Genomic DNA, 20373 nt, shown 5'->3' with positions numbered 1-20373 from the left:
GTCAAGCTGGGTAAGCTCGAGCCGAGTCGGCTCGTGTCCTAGGTTCAGTCGAGTCAGCCTGGGTCCCAGGTTGAGTCATGTCGGCACAAATCGTTGGTCGAGTCGAGTTGACCTTAGTGGAACTTCGAGTCGAGTCAGTCTAGATTGAAGGTTTTAACTAATCTATCCTAGTTGAAGGTTGAGTTGAGTCAACTCATGCAAAATCATTTTGAATTGACCGAGGTTAAATCAACTTGAATCGACCCAGATTGAACCAGTTGAGGTCAAATTGACTCGAGTCAACTTGAACCAAAAGTCGAGACGAGTAGTCCCAAATTGAAGATCGAGCTAAGTTAAGTTAGACTCAAAGATAAAATTAAATTCATCTTAAAATAAAAATTAAATTGCTTTATTCAAACAAGAAAATTGAAATTTCAAATATTTTAATTACTTAATTAAAACTAATTATTTAAGAAACGAAGAGAATTCAATTACAATTAATTCAATTTTTAGGTATTTTAATTTCTTAGAATTGTTGAAATTTCTTATCCACACAATGTTAAGGTATCCTTGGTTGCTATTGACGTCATACTTGTAGGAGAAGATTCTAATAGTGATGATAATGTTGTGGTTTCAATATTCACCGAAATTATTTTGGTAAGAAATGACACGAGAGAAAATGTAGTACTTTTAGTTTATGATGAGGTTGGGATGGGAATAATAAGACCTTTTAATTTCTCTAAAGGTAAAAGGAAAACCTCATTCTGATATAAATGAAGTTTTCGAAAAGAAGAGAGCTTCTAAAGTTGATCCTAGTGACATAAGAGGAAAAAGGAATGATAATATTCCTCCCATTACCATTAGAGAGTATTCTTATAGGTTGCTAAGACTTGATTTTTATTATTTTGAGTACTTGGCCCTTGTCAATATTAATATTTTATAACCCGATTTGATCATGTAGACTTTCTATTTGCTGAGGAATACTCTACTCCATATAGAGTATATATGAAGTTACCTAGAGATGACTTATCTTCATGTATGATTAATGATTTATGGAATTAAATTTATTATTTACTTTTTAAAGTTTTATTGTCAAATTTTGATCATGCTTAATGTCATCTTAGCGAATTCCACACTAATTGTTGAGTGTTACTTGAAAATTTTCAATTTTTTTTTATCAAACTTACCATAAACAATTGTTTTGCTTTTTTTTTTTTCTAAATTAAGTACGAGTTGAACTCATGTGGATGTTTGTAAATGATGTCTTGATGTTTTTAAATCATGTTATGCATAATGAATTTTTTTCTATGCTTAATTTTTCAAGAAAACTCAAGACTAGTTTATCTTCCCAATGTTATCTTTTGTTGTCACTAAACTCTTTTTTGGTAGGAAAACTTTGTCACGATTCCCTCAACCATTAATTAAGGTGTTGACGTTCTTGCTCAATGGTGAGAAATATTTCTGTGAATTTGTTGTGTAATTTGGCAGAGTAAAACAGGGTAAAATTACAGTCTACTTCTCTTCGGTTTTAAGGTCATTTTTCGCTTATGCCTGAGGATGGGTGAAAAGGGTTATTTTCTGGACGTTTTTTGCAAAACAGTAAATCCAAACAGGAATAAAGTGCATTTTTTTTAGGGAGATCCGAACAAAATAAACATAAATTATTGGGTTTGAATCCTTAATTGTTGACAAGGAAACAAAAAGAATGATACCTTTTAAGAGGGAAAATTCATAACCTAGTTAGAGAATCCAAAGGCAAAATACAATTTTACTGATACCGTTGATACTCGTGGTAGATGTTATTGCACATAAAAAAATTATATGATCTTGAGAAAGTGAAAATTGATGTGTTAAGTATAACATTGTGTCAAAGTGATTGTAAAATACTCATAAAGGAGTAAATTTTTGTATTTATGAAAAGAAAAAATGGGACACTGAAATGTACTTTTTTTGCCTGTGAAATTATTACGAGAAACTTCTTACTAAGAATCGCAGGGAACATGTGATAGACAATTTTACACAATGATCTCACTGAAAGCCACACAATTACAATGCTTAAGCCATAAGCAAGAGCACACATTTTTATTAACAAAACACAGTCATTATGGTACAACTTACTCCATGTGAAGCCCAGGGGAAAAATTAAATTTCGAAAAAATAAAAACAGTTCAATAAACAAACACACGATCTTCCTTGAACCTTGTCCAATGAAATATTTTAGGCATGCTTTTCCCAACAAGAGTTTTTCTTAATTAACTCTTGAAGCATAACCCCCACTGGACATAAATTTAATGGTTTCAGAATAAACTAAAATTGTTGTTACAGGGAGGACCCAAATCCTAACGTGACGTTTTTGGTCACACTCCTAACGGTTCGAACGCTACGCGGCTTGTCGGAAGGTGGTTCGGAATTACTCCGACGCATGACGGTGATGAGATCGACGAAAGCACCAAGGATGAACTTATGCGACTTTTTGTGGTTGAGATTAAGGTAAGAAAACAAGAGCTCCTCCATGAAATCCCAATCAACCACTCCTTCGTGGTTGTTCACCATTTCTTGCATGGAACGTCTGAAATCGTCGTAAGGGCTGGTGGAGTGCGTCAAGAGAGCGATGCTATCATCGGGAAGCGCGTGATCCGCACCCTCCTTCTCGTAAGAACCGGAAGACGAAACATCGTAGAGGGTTGACACAGTTGACACCGATCCTACTTCGTCACTGGTTGCTGTATTAATGGTGGTGTTTGTGAGAGCGTCCTCCACCAGCGACCCAGAGAACCCAGGCTTCACGAAGAACCGGGTCGACCCACGAACATCACGTGGCGATGTTGTTTCTACCGCTTCGTGGTCTCCGTCGTCACCTTCGAAGACCCTTTTGGTGTTTAAGGTTTCATCGTCGTCTTTGAGGTACAAAGACTTGAAATTCTCTAAGAGGAAACGGTCAACGTCTGCTAAGGTGGCTGCATCGTCCTTGCGGTGGTGATTGTTGCTGCTCTCACGAACAACGTGTTGTTGTTGATGATGATGGTGACGAGGACGACGAGAAGGTTCGTTTCTAACACTGTACAAGGCAAAGGAAGGTGTCCTAGGATGTTTGCAACCAGATAGAATCCAGTTCTTGGAGGGTAATCGGATTTGAGGGCGTGGACTTTTGATTTTGAAGAGGTAATCTCGAATTTTCTTGGGCATGGTTCTTGTAGTTAATGGAAATGAGAATGAAATTTGATATAATGAAGTATGAGTGAGATTGAGAAGGGATTGTGTGTATAAATAAATGGGCATGGGAAAGAGGAAAAGAGGGGTGGATTAATTTATTGAATGCTATGCGTGACACCAAAATATATATGTTGAAAATGTAGATTTATTAAATGAATTTGGTTAGGGGAGAATTTGGTGAAACGCATGGACTAGGGTTTGGTCGAGACTTAGAATCATGCATCTTGCCAAATCCATTTGAAAAGTAGTATAATTTCTTGAACATAATCATGATCTTTTTACCACTTGTGACTTTGGACATCCACGAACTATGGCGGACAATCGTGTGTTGTTTTTTTTATCTCTTTGTTTTCTGCATCGATACGTGCCATAGAGTGAGAGTATTGGTCAAAACAACCATGATATTTTTATTTTTGGAGTCAATGCATCACTAACTTGGAAATTTTGTCTAACATTATAACTTCAGAAGATAAAGAAACTCACTAATTAGCATTGATGGTGAAGTTAGTATTATAATGAGTAACGCTTATGTTTCTTTAACTTATTCTTCGTCAAAATTTAATGTTCTTACTTCGAGTTGAAACTATATTAAATACAAAAACCGTCAACCTTGAATAAAATTTCAAGGATATACTTTTTTTGTTATCTATAATTTTAAAACTAATTATCTTTTAAAGACAAATATTAATACATTTGATGATTTTAAAGTTTTCACTAATTACTACTTTTCTAAATTATATCCATATTTTGAAAAGGAAAATATATAAGGTGTCAAAGTAACATACGAGAAAAATAAAAAAATACCTAGAAATTATAAATTAAATAGTAGTAGTGTAATAACATATAAATAAATGTTTATTATTTTTTATTAGTTTTAGTCTCATTGCTATTTTTTATCATAATTTTGGTGAGTCTTTTAAGAGAATTAATTAGGACGATTTAACGAGATACAAATCCAAATTATATAAAGAATTGACACTATCTTTAACAAAAAAAAAATCTTAATAGAATAAATTTATGAACCTTTATCTTTATATGATGTTAGTTTATGAATTTTTTTTCTTATGTGGTGGTGTTAACTTCTACTCAATGTGTGACTTAAATTCATATTTGGATTCCTTATACTCTCTCCTACAAGTGTGAGTCTTTTCGATATTGGTACATTCCCTTATATCAGCGTTCATCGTAATGTGATACGATTTTTTGAACTCTTCTTTAGAAAGACTTCTGATATAGAAACCATACGATACTTGTATGAGTCAATCACCAAGACTAACTAATGGGATTTTGGAAGGGGATTCATCGGGAGATTCAATATCAATATTAACATCACCTCCAACCAAAATTGTAAAAGTAAATTTACTTGTCTTCTTCCTTATATGGTGTTCAATTTTCTTATTTCTACTCAATGTCTCCCTTGAGCTAACCACAAGTACGACACTTGTTGGGAATAGTCCAAGTGTGAGTTAAAGTTCCACATTGGATATAAAAGACAAAGTTAAACACTATATAAGAATAAAGACCCATAACAACATTGCCTTAAGGTTTTGGTGTAAAAGTGGTGTCTAAGGTCTTATATGTGTAAGACTAATGTCATATAACCATATGGAACCACAATCTCTCAATGACCATGCCATAACCATGCCTATGACTATAAACCAAACCATATGAAAAAAAAAAGTATATGAAAAAATATATAACCTATCAGTGGTAGCAGAGCCGATGGTTCGGAGTGACTGACCACATAACCATAACAAAAAGGGGTCAACGAAGTGACTGATCGCATAACCACAACCAATAGGGTCACTCATACACCTGAAGGGAAATATACCATATGAAAAAGAAAAAAACAAGGGACTCACCCTTGAGGGGAGATGTTGGGAATAGTCCAAGTGTGAGTCAAAGTTCCACATTGGATAGAAAAGACAAAGTTAAACACTATATAAGAATAAAGACCCATAACAACATTGCTTAAGATTTTGGTGTAAAAGTGGTGTCTAAGGTCTTATATGTGTAAGACTAATGTCATATAACCATATGAAACCACAATCTCTCAATGACCATGCCATAACCATGCCTATGACTATAAACCAAACCATATAAAAAAAAGTATATGAAAAAATATATAACCTATCAATGGTATCAGAGCCGATGGTTCGGAGTGACTGACCGCATAACCATAACAAAAAGGGGTCAACGAAGTGACTGACCGCATAACCACAACCAATAGGATCACTCATACCTCATACACCTGAAGGGAAATATACCATATGAAAAAGAAAAAAACAAGGGACTCACCCTTGATGGGAGATGTTGGGAATAGTCCAAGTGTGAGTCAAAGTTCCACATTGGATAGAAAAGACAAAGTTAAACACTATATAAGAATAAAGACCCATAACAACATTGCCTTAAGGTTTTGGTGTAAAAGTGGTGTCTAAGGTCTTATATGTGTAAGACTAATGTCATATAACCATATGAAATCACAATCTCTCAATGACCATGCCATAACCATGTATATGAAAAAATATATAACCTATCAGTGGTATCAGAGCCGATGGTTCGGAGTGACTGACCGCATAACCATAACAAAAAGGGGTCAACGAAGTGACTGACCGCATAACCACAACCAATAGGGTCACTCATACACCTGTGACTGACCGCATAACCACAACCAATAGGGTCACTCATACACCTGAAGGGAAATATACCATATGAAAAAGAAAAAAACAAGGGACTCACCCTTGAGGGGAAATGTTGGGAATAGTCCAAGTGTGAGTCAAAGTTTCACATTAGATAGAAAATACAAAGTTAAACACTATATAAGAATAAAGACCCATAACAACATTGCCTTAAGGTTTTGGTGTAAAAGTGGTGTCTAAGGTCTTATATGTGTAAGACTAATGTCATGTAACCATATGGAACCACTGTCATAGATGGGTTTTTTTGAGGGAATTCATAAGGAGATTCAACTCTAATGAGACATAAGTTCAATCCACATGAGGGAAGGACACCACTTCCAACAAAAAAAAAACTTAAGACGAATTTATATGAATCTTTCAAGGGGACTCACTATAAAAATTCAACACTTAGAAGATTTCTGAGGAGACACAAATTAATAAAATATGAACTAAACTCACCTAAGAGATTGATACTATGATACTATCCTTTTGGATCCAAAATTCTAAAATAATTTATTTATATATTTTTTTTCTTTATGTGTTGATTAATTTTGTAATATCTACTAAAGATAGAACTTAAAATCATTTCCATCAAGTTTAACTTAAACTAAAGATATGTTAGGTCTTTATTAAAATATACTAGAAACATTATTGTTATTATTATTATCTAATTTCACTTTTAATGATTATTATGAGACTACTATACTCCATTAAAAATTAATAGTATCCTAAAAATAAGTAGAAAAAAAAACTATTTTATAATAATTTGAAAAGAGGAATTCATACCGGTCAAATATCCTATTTAATAATGCTTTGTAATTTAACTAATTAGTATAATGATATTAATTTAACGATTGCAAAAACCCAATTTCAAATAAATAAAACATCTCTAATTATGTAATTATACTCAAATTTAATTATAATTGAATATACGTTAATTGAATTATTTTATACAGTATTTAAATTGTATAAAAGTGTGTAAACTTAATGTACTTGGTAAAATATATCCCATCATAGCTTTTAATACACTGTTAACGTATCTTAATGACCAAATTATACTTTTAGTCTTATAAGTTTCAGTTTTTATTTATTTATTTATTAAAAATGCATTTTTATCATATATCTACTAAATTGTATCCATTTAGTTTCTAAAAATAATTATTGTTTTCAATTCAATGTTAAGAGAGGATTTACTCTTTTAATAATTCAAGACACGTATCATTTTCATTAGATTTATTAATTAAAACTACGAATATTTATCCTTAGACAGAAAATTCTGACTATAAATGAAATGATATTAATGCGGAAATTGAGTCACATAAACGATTTAAAAAATTGATATTAGATTTTTTTTTATTTATTTTTTTTTAAGTTTGTGGCACTTTGTTTTACACATTTTTTATCACGACTTTATTTTATTTGAACATTAGATGAATTTCAGTAAGTGTATTTATTATTACATGTTTCATGTACTGAATTAGTAAAAAATAGTCTAGAAATCTTTTTTTAAAAGTTGAAAATAATATTAATTACTTTTATAAAATATTTTAAAATTTCTATACAGCGTCAAATTACTTTTATAGTAAGATGAAAGTTTCAAAAACTATTAATAATTAAGGTTACTTTAGTATACCGGTAATAATTTTTAAAATTCAACTACATTAATTATTTTTATTAGTGCCTATAACTATAGTAAATCAATTGCTTAATATCTAAAAGATGATGATTAAACAATATAAACATTTTTCAACAAATTTACCCTTTCAATATAAAGTTTTTTTAAAATCTATATCTTTATATAATCTATACAATTATATAAAAGGATTTCTCGTTTTGATGTACACGTTTATTTTTTAGTTTTAATTTTTTAATAACTGTCTTTTTAAATTAATATAATTAGATATAATAAAATTGTAAACATAATCTATATTTATTTTTATAATTATAATAATAATAATAATTTTATTATTTTTTATTACTAAAAAAAGTAAATACATGTTTTTACTAGTATAGATATAAAAGAAATAAGATTAAAAGTATAATTTTGAAATATTTTTTCCTCATTACTAATTCCTTGGTCAATTAGCTTTTGATATGGAACCAAAGATACAATTTGAATTGCTATACTAGTCTTTGGAGTGGCAATCATTTAATAAATTTTTAATGATTAAAGATCACTAATGTTACATGAAAACAAATAGTTCCGAATAATTCATATTTTCAAGTTTTTAAGGTATGTTTTTTATTTTACTAATTGTTGAACTGATTTAGAGAACTATTAAGTATTTAATTATAAGTTTTAGTCAATGAAGTATTTAAGTAATTTTATGTTAATTGCATCATTCGTCCTAATATCAAATTAAAACTTAATGAAATAATTAGTTGGAAGCTGATTACCTTTTCCAAAGTATGCCGAATACACATTTATTAATAATCTGGATAACAAATTAGTATAAAATCTATTAATAATCCTAATTATTAAATGATTAGGAAGCTAAAGCACAATCCTAATGTGAGAGCACGAAGCATGACGTTGTGAAATGCTAATAGTTGTTGCTGCCTTTGCCATGCCACACACTACTTAAAGTTAGATAAGATATGCTGAAACTTATTAGAAATTCAACTGAAATCTGAGTTTTATACATTAGTTAAATATAACTGATAATTTATTATTTTTGTTTGACTGCTATTTTTTAAGGCCAACAATTATTTTGAAATAAACATTTAATATATTTTTCTATTGTTTTAGATGATAAACATTTAGATTTTCTCGTACCTTTTCAAAATCATGAGTTAAATCTTATTCAGTTTGGTTGTTTTTAAAATTTATAATTTTAGTTTCTTCTTTCCTTTTTAACTTTTGTTTCAATAAATAGGTTTTCGTTGATGTGTACTTAGGGAGATTGAGATACATGTTCACAGAAATATTAAATATATTTTGATCCTTCAATTTTTAGTGAAAACTGAAATTAGTCTCTCGTGAAAATTTTGAACTAATTTCGTCTCTTAATTATGTAAATACGTGAATTTAATTCTTTTAACAAAATCTTATTAAGTTTATTTGACATTTCAAACACATCTCATTATAGTATTTTAGTTTGATTATTCCGTTTGACACATTTTCGCTTCAATTTTAGCTGAAAGACGCGTTTAAAACGTCAGATAGATTTTAAAAGATTTAGTTTAAAGGATTAAATCCACACATTTGTAGAAATTAAACACTAAATTAGTTCAAAGATTTTAAGAGGGACTAATTCCAAATTTTACTAAAAGTTAAAGTACCCAAAACATATTTAACCCTTTAGAGAATTCTTGTTAAGATTTTTTTTTAAGACTTGATACGTAGAATATTTCTAGTATTAATTTTTTTATAGACTAAAAGATGCAGATTTTTGTGAAAATTGGGATGATATAGTTTAAGATAAAGGTTTCTGTTTTCAAAATTTCATATTGATAAAAAAACATGGTTAAATAATAATATATAGAAAATAGGATTTTGAAAATTTGAGTTAAATTTACATTTTATTTTTATAACACAGTATTAAAGCTTATCCATAATTTATCTTAATATTAGGTGAATTTATTATGTAATCTATTATCGAATTTTTTATTAGATGTTTTCACGTGAAAAATATGTGTGAAAAATATGTTAAAGATGTCGGATCATATAAAAATATAAATTATGTTATATATAAATTGTACTTTATTAAGTCTACGGTTGATAAAGAATTTATTATTTTACCTAACACACAATTTTTGGGAATTTTTTATATTTGAATATTTTGTCTTTTACTATGTTAATAATGTGTTTGAATAAGATAAAAGAGAATAATTGATTTATTTATAGAATTTAAATTTTTTTGAAATAAAATTAATTATTTGATAAAAAAAATTAAAAAAAATCAAAATTTCACAAGTAATTTCTCTTTATGGAAGGTATTAATTTCACCTCATAAACAAGTCCTAATTTTATTGATCCATGGATCTCAAAAAGCCCGATCACAAAGTTTCAGGTGGCTTAAAGTTAAAGGAAAAGTGGGTTTACCTAATACAAGACTTTAATTAACTCATAAATACAAGACATTTATAATCCAAAAATTAAGCTAAATTAACTAATGTTAAAGGTCAAAATGAGTCGACTTAGGTCAAAGGTCAAGATTAATCGGTCTAATCTAAATGTAAAGTATAGTCGATTCAAGTTAAAGGGTAAAACTTTCAACTTGTAATGACTCGGATCTATCTTTTAATTTGGGATGACTCGACTTTATTCTTTAGATTTGGATCAACCTTCGATCTAGGTCAACAAGACTTGACCTTTGGCCTCATCAACTCTAATTGATCTTCGGTCAAGATTTTGGACTCGATCTGTCTTGACTCGATCAACTTGGCTCGACATTTCACATGGACAATCTTAACTCGATCTCTAATCTAAAACGACATGACTCGACCTTCGATCCAAATCGATTGTTTTGACTTTTATTACTGTTTTGATCTTATGAGTTATGTTTTATATTAGCTTATTAGTTTTGTGAACTTGTTTTTGTCTTCAACCCATGGTGATCAAGATCAAATTCTGAATAGAAAAAATTTACATCTTTACTGTTTATACAATTATATACATTTACACACACACATATATATATATATATATATATATATATATATATATATATTAAAAAATTAAATTACTAAATATTGTTCTAATATATAAATTTAATTAATTTGTTTGTTTTAATTTTAAAACACATATTTTAAAATAGAATTTAATCCTAAAAAAAAATTTAATTATTTTATCAAAATAACAAATTGAAATATAAAATATTTTAATTATTCTATTTAATAAAATATTAAAATTTAATTACAAATAATTAAAATATCATATATTTCAATTTTTTGAATTCGTGAATACTTTAAATCAAACACAAGATAAAGGTGCAGTGACGGCATTTAATAACATGCCATAAAACCGTGAATGTTTGGTTCAAGTGAAATAGCAGATCTTAGAACAAATTATTTAGAGGTACCTACTAAAATTTAAAATTTGAAAATATCAAATATATAAAGTATATTAAAATTTAAAAAATAAATTTTCTTTATATATTAATCTATAAGTGTGAACAAAAATTGGGAAGACCAAATGCCCTCAATGTGAAGTATGCTCGGCCACTGTGACAGAGAGTGGTGACAAGCCTAGTAGAGTAGGTGCTAAAGTTGGGTATTATTTCCACAGTGTGAGGAGCTGTATTGGTTCTGGTGCTACAGCCAATTTTTTTTTAGTGTTTTCTAAAATATATTAATTTTGATACATGATATCTTTTTAATGTATTTTAAAACATTAAAATTAATATACACATATGTATTATAAAGAAAAATCACTTAAAATTAACTAGAGAATTCAATTTTTTTTGTGAGATGAATTTTCCAAGCTGCTATCTACAGTCATGTGTTATCTAAACTAGCAAGGTTGGCTGTTATAAAGTATTTGTGTTGGTACCTATAAATATATTGAGTTGTGCAATTTTGTTGCACCTAATCTACCAATTAGAAACATAGTAGCATAGTAGAAAGATAAGAAGAAACAATTACTCTGAAAGCATGACTTGATTCTTAGGTATAGTGAGTTAATGGAGCATCTAAGAGAAGTAGTGTGCAGCAGTAATAATTGCATTGGACAGTTTGGTCCAAAATGTGTATAGCAATGTATGGAAAGACAAGGACAATCATTAAATTCCATGAGCCACGCTGCACACAAGTCTGAAACTTTAGGTGATAGTGATATCCATGCTGTGATGAAAGAAAACATAGCAGAAAACAAATGCACCAACAACTTTTGCTACCTCTGTTTGTTTTCTTTTGTTTTGTTACTCTCTAAAATGGTTTCTCTCTGCTCTACTTTCTAAACCATCTTTACAATTCAAAATGTTTAATGCTGTTTATTTCTAGCAGAAGAAGCAAAAAAAGGCAATGAAATAACCGAGAGACAAGGGGAGGGTTTTTGAATAAAACAAGTCCATGTTCAACTCACATGGGTCCTGCAGTTACTGCTATTCTACTTTGCCAGACATAGTGATCCATCAACATTACCAAGTACAGAACCTTTATACATAATAATAATCAGAAATAGAGGGATTTTGTGCAAGATTAAAGTCATATTCTATTTTGTCATTGTCTTGCAAGATTATACCACAAAAAACAATGAAGAAACAAAGACTATAAACTCTTCAGCTACAAAGCCAGATTAACAATTTAACATTGAAGTTAAGGAAAATTTTTAATTGTATCAAGAAACTACTACTACTATACTCTTGTATAACTAAGAGAATTTCTGATTACTTGTTTGACATTAACCTGACTCAAAAATGGCCTAATCAAGATTGGAAAGAAATTTTCATGAACTAAACCATGAAGAGGAAAAACAGATCAGAGAAAAAATCTCAAGAGCAGCACTTCCATAACACCTAACTCAAAGATTAACAAGATATCCAAAACTTTGTACAACAGCATCATGTTCATAGGAAAAGTAAAACCGAGAGATCAAAAGAACCGAAAAAAGTACACCATGTTCTCTCACAATTTATCAGCAGTGCACGCTATTTCATTCTTCTCAAAGATCCTGGAGGGGACCGCAAATCGAGCTGAAAATGAACGAGAAAGGTTATCAGGGTCGTTGGAATAGCCATCATCGAAGTTTTGTGAGTAGGAATTGGGGTCATACTGAGCATGAATTGCAGGTGAAGCACCGAATAGCTTCCTCTTTTCCCTCTTGACCTTCCTCCAAAACGTTCTCCAACTTGGTATCTTCAATCTTGTCATTAAGTTATCCACACAAACAAATGGTGTGCAGAAAATTGTGACATAATAACTTGACCAACTTCTCTTGGTTTTGTCATCAACAGAGTGAGAATTTTCAAGGTTCATGGCGAAATGCTGAGAAAATTGAAAGCATAAAATGGTTTAGTTTTGGGGAATTTAAGGGACAATGTAGCAATTTAAGTGCATGCAGAGGGAAAGGTTCTACAATGAGCCCCGCAGGATGAAAATAAAGGCTATGGAATGATGCAATATAAAAAAAATTCTTTGGGTCTGTCAGAAACTGAAATTTCAATTTATGACTTTCTGAAATTGGTCTGTCGGTATAATATATTTGTACTGTGCGTTTCCTTTTGCATTCATTAGAATATTTAATAATATGTGTTGATATTAATGAAATTAATTTAAATCATTAAAAATATTTTTAAATCTTTAAAGGTAGTACGTTGATTAATAAATTAATTTTGAAACATTAAATTTGGTCATCATGTTGAATGTGCTTATTGTTTTTTTATTTGTTATCACAATTAAATATTATATTTAAAAAAAAATCTTTTAGGTTTAATAATTTTATGTCAACATTTTTTGAATTTATTTAATGTGGTTCATCGATTTATTTTTTTCTCAATTTAATCTCAATTTTGAAACATTGAAAATTGATTTTTTCTCCTTTGAAGCAAAAGTTGATAATCTTTTTGCAATGAATCATTTTAATATGGTCCACCCTTTTCTCTTTTCATTTGAGGAAGGTTTATTTTGGTAAGGTTTCCAAGTTTATCATTCTCGATAAATAATTCTAAGAGTACAAAATCTAAAGCTACTCTCTTTTTTTTCTAATACTATCAGATTTATCTCTGAATTCTTGGAAGTACTTTCTTTTTTCTTTCTCAAAGCAAACATAAAAGAAAAAAAAGAAATTGGAGTAAAACCTTAATTTAGTATCTAAAATTTAGATTGCTGTTACATTAGTCTTATTTAATTTTTTTTAATGTTTAATTAGTCTCGTGAAATGATTTCTCACTAAATTAATTCATCAAAGATATAGAACACCTTCTCCAAATTCGCTCATATAAAAATCGAATTCGATGACATTTTCTTTGTATATTTAATACAGAAGTTTTAGAAGAATAAAAATAACAAATATTTGAAACAAACTCTCAAGTATTTAAATGTGGATTGATTGTAAGACTACACATTTAGAGAGTAAGGAGATAATTATAAGATAAAATCATTTTCTGATTAAAAATGAGAAATAATTATCTTATTTTATTATTAACATGTCTTGTTCATTGCTGTATTTAAGATCAATCATAAATTGATGTCTTAATTGATTTTTTATGGAATCAATGTATTACATTACTTTCAAAAACTTCTTTACACTAACATTAAGTTTTAATTATCTTATAAAACTCAAGTTTTAGACATAAGACGTTGGATATAATTTCATGTCCTAAATAAATAACTAAAAAATGATTTCTTTCATCCAATCTTTCGTTAACATTTTTGAAATTATATTTACATGATTTGATTCAATATACTAATTCAAATAAAACCAAGTATATAATGGATATTATAATATTATATCAGAAAAGCTCATCGTTTTTAGATACATAATTGTTTATTTTTAAAAACATTTTGTTTCTAAATAATTACTGGCAGCCTATTTTTACTTATTTTATATTTTTCTCATACAAAAATTAAAGTTTATTCACTGTTTTATTTTTACTCATTTATTTTATCTCTTATTTCTTTATTCTCTATTTGTCAGTTCAACTAACAAACAAGAAAAGTTTATTTAAAATGATAAAATACATATTCTCTAACCAGCAAAAAATTACAACTATATATTTTTCTTGGAGAAAACTTTATTTAAGATAAACTAAAACTATATTAAATAACGAACCAGAAGTTGATAGCATTTTACTGTTCTGCATGTAACCTAACATCTTGGTCCCATCGATTCCTTCGCCACCTTCATTTATTTTCTTACGTCGCCACAGAGTTGTACTGTCACTACCCCACTACCCTAAGTCCTTCCACAACTGTTATTACATTACAGTATCATGTTACAGAATCAAAATTTACTGTATATATATATACACACACACATATATAAGGATGTCAGCATAATCAGTTACACAAATGATGTTTAGCCACTGTTACAATAATTATTAACATAGGAGTATCTAAGTTCAGTACACACGGTTGGTAATCTTTTAAGCTAACCATACTATTCTGCATTATACTTACAGTGGGGGCTAACATCTTTGGACTCTTCTGGGGACCCTGTGTGGTCACTGAAGTGAAATCATGAAGATATTCAGTACAATGAAATCATGTTCATTGAAAAATGGAAACTTCATCAACAAATATCACCACCACACTCAGTAAATGTAACAAAGCTAAACATAGTTACCTCGTGGAGACAATGTTGTCGAATAATAGTCTGGTTTACTATACTGACCAGAACCTCACATGATACTTTTGCCTGTGGGATATTCTCGTATTACATACAGCAGCATCACCAAATTCTAAAAATACGTGAAATAAATCGAAGTTTCTATGCACAATGTGGAAGTTCTATAAACAATTTCATCCAAAGCAATTGGATTTTGAACTCTTGATCATGAACGACCTTGATTCATAGTTAGAGAGTTTGGATATGGAGAAATGAAATTAGGTTAGTGGAAGAAGATAGTTAGTTACCTTCATGGGGAAGTGAAAGAAGAAAACGCCCAATTGGCCACTGGTGTGGCTAACTGTGTCAAAGGGTACGATACCTTTGGCCACGTCCTCCAGAAGCAGCACCAGCTCCGGCAGAACACTTATGCCGGCGAATTCCACGTCAGCATCCACGTGGGAAGACCCTCTCGCCCTCACGTGCACCTCCTTCGACCTCACGTGACCCAGCATCTTCCCTCTGTACGCCACTGCCACGTTCACCGCACCCAAGTCCATGAAGTACACGTCAGCGTTGCGCACCTGCAGCGTCAGCAGCATGGAGATGTCCACGGTGACCGGCGGCACAGGGTGCACCTTTATCCGCCGCAGCTTTAGCCCCACGATCTTCAGATCTGGATCCGACGGCCACAGAACGTAGAGCGTGCTCACCAGCAGCGCCATACTCAGCGCGCACGAGATGACACGACGCCGCGATAAAACGACGAGGTTTTGGTGGCTGTAAGGTTTGTGGAGAAGGAGAGCGTAGAGGGAAGCTTTTGAGATTCGCATGGTTTCTCTTTAAACACTGTGTCTGTGTAACAATGCGATTGCAGAAAATATGAAGAATGCGAATGGAACGCACGGTACCTTTTTTGAATTAGGTGTGGTGTCTGGGAAATTGTGGCGCGCTTTCCTATTTTGTCTGTTAATGCTACCTTTTGTTGTGCTTCATCATTTTTCTTATGCTTCAAGTACAAGTTAAATTGGATTTTCTGTTTTCACCATGTTTTACTTTCCCTTCAACTCTTTGATTTTAGATTGGAAGATATGATCTATAATATACAAGTTTATCAAATGTTTAGTAAGTTAAACAGAATTGTTAAAAATAAATGTATTTTATTGGTTTAAAATAACCTTAAGAAAGGGAAATGCTTTTGAAATCTGATATGTATATAAATTGATTTTGGTTTTGTTCATAGTTTCTAGAATATGTTACTACTGTTTTTCTTAACGTGTAATTAATTTGACATTCATAGCAAGCGAAACCATGTTGAAGTTGCATTTTGAAGCATTCAGTTGAAAATATTGCTTTTGTGTCACTAATTGTTTTGGTATGGATTATTGAAGAAAATAAGAGCAGCAGGAAAGTAGAATATATCTGTGGTGTGGTTTGTTGCTGACATTTAGAGCATATTCAACAATCTGACAGTCAAAGCTAAACAAATCTACCAGTCAACTAGTCACACAGGTTCTGTTCATGGCCAAGTTTCCAGTGAGAGATTTACATAGTACTCTCTTTCATCACAGAACTATCTTTTTCTGCAGTTTCTACAATTTGATTCCCTTTCTTCAACCTACCTATGGCAAGACCAGGGAACAAGATCATTCAGGCCAAGCTGGTGGGTATGTCTTACCTTATTCTTAATTTTGTTTTTCTTCCTCATGATCTTCGAATCATTATTTCAGAGTTCTACGACATATTGCATCATCCTTGCAGTATCAAACATTTGTACTTGTCAGATATAGCAATCAGATGAATAGATCGTTGTTAAATATAAAACAGAAACAGGCAAAGAAGATCAATATAGCGCATAAGTTTTTCTTAACGTAATCAGGCCAAATTTTCAATTTGGTACATAGTATTTTTTTAAAACAAGGTTACCTACGTTTGTACCTACGATGTTTATGTACCTACATCGTATGGACCATTCAATATAGTATTCTTTTAAAATAGAGATTCATATGAATGCCCCTTTTTGTTTGTAGGTACTTCTTGGAGACATGGGAACTGGAAAGACAAGTTTAGCATTGAGATTTGTAAAAGGCCAATTCTATCCTAACCAGGTGAATTTGCTTCCATTTTTGTTGCGTTAATTGAAATTTGAAAGATGATTTCTTCATCCACACATCAGTGTATGGTAACAAAACAGATTAGAAACCTTAATTGAAATTAATCTGGCACAGGAACCAACGATAGGAGCTGCTTTTTTCACCCAAATATTATCATTATCTGAAGCAACTGTGAAGTTTGATATATGGGACACAGCAGGACAGGAACGGTATCATAGTTTGGCTCCTATGTACTACCGTGGGGCAGCAGCAGCAATTGTTGTCTATGACATCTCAAGTGTTGTAAGTATTCAATTTACTATAATTGTAATTGTAATACTCTGACCTGAAAACTTTCTATATTCTGCACTATGCAGTGATAGACAGAGTAAATTGTAATAGGAACTTCTGTTTCCAAGGAAATGTAACTTGTAATTATGCAGTGATAAACAGTGCGCTTGAATGAATCTTGAAACTTTTTGTCTGTTATGATCTTCTCTTCCAGGATACATTTGTTCGAGCAAAAAAATGGGTTCAGGAACTGCAAACACACGGTAATGCTTCAAATTCAGGAAATAAACAAATGCAATGTATTTTCTCATTTTTCTTGTTGCTGCAGTTAAAGTTTTTTCCTGAAGAGTAAAGAAGTTGGAAATAAAGCCACTATCCTCAATCACCTCCTCTTATTTGTCTTTAGACCTTAATGAATTCGATGTTTTTTACCTCCTTCATTAGATTTTCATTAATTCCTATGTCACTAGTCGCTACAGTAAAACCGTAACTGCTTCATGTAGGGAATCAGAAGGCGGTGATGGCACTAGTAGCAAACAAATCTGACTTAGAGCCCAAGAGAGAGGTTGAAGCTGAGGTAGTGTTGAGATCATCCTCGTACCATGCTCTGTCTTTTTACCTAAAATAGAAAAATGGTGATAAATACATGAGAATATTCAGTTTTTATGTTTGTAAATTCTCACTCAACATTTTTTCTTTTTTTTTTCCACATGATGCAAGAGAAAATTCGTTGGAAATAGTTCAAACGTGAGTCAAAGTTTCAGATTGGGTAAAAAAGACAAAGTTAAACGATATACAAGAATAAAGATTCATAACACTATTGTTTTAAGATTTTGGGGTAAAAGTGGTATCAAATACCTTATACATATAAGACTAATGTTATATATACATATATAGAACGACAATATTTCAATGAGTATAACCTACATATAAAGAAATATATAAACCAATCACATTTCTCTGCATTATCTTCATTGTTTGTTTCATATAAGAAGGAGAAGAGTTAGTGTAACTGCAACAGTTCCCTCTTGGGTTCTGTTCTTACCTTCTGACTCGTTTGAGTAAATTAAACCATTGCAGGTAGGAGAACAATTTGCTCAAGAGAATGGAATGTTCTACATGGAAACATCTGCTAAGACTGCAGAGAACGTCAATGAGCTTTTCTATGAGATAGGTATTTTCTGAACATCCTCAAAACACTTCAGCCAATTCAGTCATTTTTCTCAAATGGTTAGTTTTTGGTGTGGAGAAAAAAATGATTTGAAAATTTATGGACAAAATTGCAATACTATTTTACTGATGAAACTTACCCACAAATTTTCACCTCCACACCAAATTGATCATTTTGTCAGTTTAAGAAGATATTCAGGTGTATTAAGTTGTTGTTTCTATCTGATGAATTCAGCAAAAAGATTAGCCAGAGCTTTACCACCAAAACCTACCGGAATGAAGTTGAACAGCAATGTACAAGATAGAGGGAGAAGTTATTATTGTTGCTCAGCATGATATTCTATGTAATCAAATCACAGAATGTGCCAAGGTACCTTTGACATGGTTTTTTTTTTTTAATACAGTGACTTAATATTTGAATGACTACTATCCTTCGAACTTGGGTGGCTTTTTTCTTCTTCATATAAAGAAATCCCATGTATTCAAAGCATTGATTGCCTATTTGAATTCTAGGATCACTCATCATCACTTGAAATATTGCCGATAAAAGAAAAGCATCACTTGAAATATATGTACTGTAGTTATGTGTAAATATATGTATAAATTGATCATATCTCAGCGAGAACTGATTTTGAGTTTGAAAAATTTAAATAGTTTTTAATTTGGACCACAAAAATAGTATTGAGATTTATTACTTTTAGAATAAAGATATCAAAATAATTTTTTTTCATCAAAATTGATTTTATAAAATCAAATTCCTTTTAAAAAATTCATTCAAAATCAATTTCGTGAACACTCGTTTAAATACATACTTATTTAAATGAATGTTTGGTTTAAAAATTTAAAAAGTGTTTTTTGTAATTTCTAACACAAAATATGAAACTAATAAAATAAAAATACTTTAAAAAGTTTCAACTTTAATTCCAATATACACTAGTCCACACTGTTCTTCCTTGTGATTGGGCCGAATGCTGAAAAAGTAAGTTCTTGTAAAAAATTAAATTGATCCAATTTTTTATCTTTTGAGACAAAATTATTACTGATGTGATCAACTCCCAATCTTTAAAGTTATATAAATTTTTTTACACCTTACAGAAAATTTCACCATCTTCTTCCATTCTAGAACAGGTATTTTGTAAAATTTACATTTTGAAATATTTATCCTAAAATGAAAGAGTGATCCAAAATTTTTGAAGATATAAAAAGTTGGCTGAACTTTTTCTCTCTCAAAAATATTAGCACTTTATTATATTAACTTACACTTTAGTCTAATGTTGGGCCTTTTAGTTCAATTTCTTTTTCTTCACGTAAGCCATCCAACTCCATGGGCCCCTGAACCAACTTCTATTCTTTTCACAAACAAATAATTACATTCTTCTTCACCTTATCACACACATGAAATCTATTAGACGGGATTCATTTAAAGTTTAGCATACATAACAAGAATGTTACAAAATAAAACGAATGTCATATCAATTTCAAATATTAAATTAATTCGGAGAACATTGCAGTAAATGTTAAAACAATTGTAAAAAACATAAAATCAGTAGTTTATCATATAAAGTTATGATGTTTGAGTTAATTGGGAGGCAAGGTTTAGCACCAGATATAATAAAAAAGAAATCATTTATTCCTTTCAGCTACATAAGTTCTATTTATAGATAATGCAGCACGATTTCGCAGGTGAATCATGTAAATGACTGATTTCGCAGATGAATCATGTATACGATCACATCCTCGG

At 30.7% G+C, this 20373-nt stretch overlaps 3 protein-coding genes and 1 long non-coding RNA gene across 6 annotated transcripts; 1 reads left to right on the top strand and 3 right to left on the bottom strand.

Annotated features, from left to right (window-relative positions):
- Positions 1 to 2025: 2025 nt before the first annotated feature.
- On the bottom strand, positions 2026 to 3247 carry LOC114183726 (transcription repressor OFP14-like). Its single transcript, XM_028070845.1, has one exon. The coding sequence runs from the start codon at positions 3163 to 3165 to the stop codon at positions 2299 to 2301; it is 867 nt and encodes a 288-aa protein (XP_027926646.1). The 5' UTR covers positions 3166 to 3247; the 3' UTR covers positions 2026 to 2298.
- Positions 3248 to 12317: 9070 nt separating this feature from the next.
- On the bottom strand, positions 12318 to 12942 carry LOC114186255. Its single transcript, XR_003604999.1, has 2 exons — positions 12586 to 12942; positions 12318 to 12505 (listed from the first exon to the last, which is right to left on the bottom strand). It is a non-coding gene; the product is annotated as an uncharacterized LOC114186255 (long non-coding RNA).
- A 1553-nt stretch (positions 12943 to 14495) lies between these two features.
- Positions 14496 to 15940, bottom strand: LOC114183707. Of its 2 annotated transcripts, XM_028070822.1 has the most exons (4): positions 15387 to 15940; positions 15097 to 15168; positions 14931 to 14977; positions 14496 to 14722 (listed from the first exon to the last, which is right to left on the bottom strand). In XM_028070822.1, the coding sequence occupies exons 1-3, from the start codon at positions 15909 to 15911 to the stop codon at positions 14975 to 14977; spliced, it is 600 nt and encodes a 199-aa protein (XP_027926623.1). In that variant the 5' UTR covers positions 15912 to 15940; the 3' UTR covers positions 14496 to 14722; positions 14931 to 14974. The 2 variants fall into 2 exon arrangements, with proteins under 2 accessions (XP_027926623.1, XP_027926621.1); XM_028070820.1 differs by lacking the exon at positions 14496 to 14722 and having other exon boundaries at positions 14815 to 14977.
- On the top strand, positions 15892 to 19257 carry LOC114183706 (ras-related protein RABF2b-like). 2 transcript variants are annotated; one of them, XM_028070818.1, is made up of 9 exons: positions 15892 to 16003; positions 16470 to 16590; positions 16668 to 16741; positions 17109 to 17186; positions 17307 to 17474; positions 17677 to 17725; positions 17966 to 18039; positions 18543 to 18636; positions 18868 to 19257. In XM_028070818.1, the coding sequence occupies exons 3-9, from the start codon at positions 16703 to 16705 to the stop codon at positions 18966 to 18968; spliced, it is 603 nt and encodes a 200-aa protein (XP_027926619.1). In that variant the 5' UTR covers positions 15892 to 16003; positions 16470 to 16590; positions 16668 to 16702; the 3' UTR covers positions 18969 to 19257. The 2 variants fall into 2 exon arrangements, with proteins under 2 accessions (XP_027926619.1, XP_027926620.1); XM_028070819.1 differs by having other exon boundaries at positions 15907 to 15985.
- Positions 19258 to 20373: the final 1116 nt, after the last annotated feature.

Source organism: Vigna unguiculata, chromosome 5 (genome assembly GCF_004118075.2).
Source record: "Vigna unguiculata cultivar IT97K-499-35 chromosome 5, ASM411807v1, whole genome shotgun sequence".
NCBI lineage: Eukaryota > Viridiplantae > Streptophyta > Magnoliopsida > Fabales > Fabaceae > Vigna > Vigna unguiculata.
The sequence above is the reverse complement of the archived record's forward strand: the minus strand, read 5'-3'. Positions and strand labels throughout refer to the sequence as shown.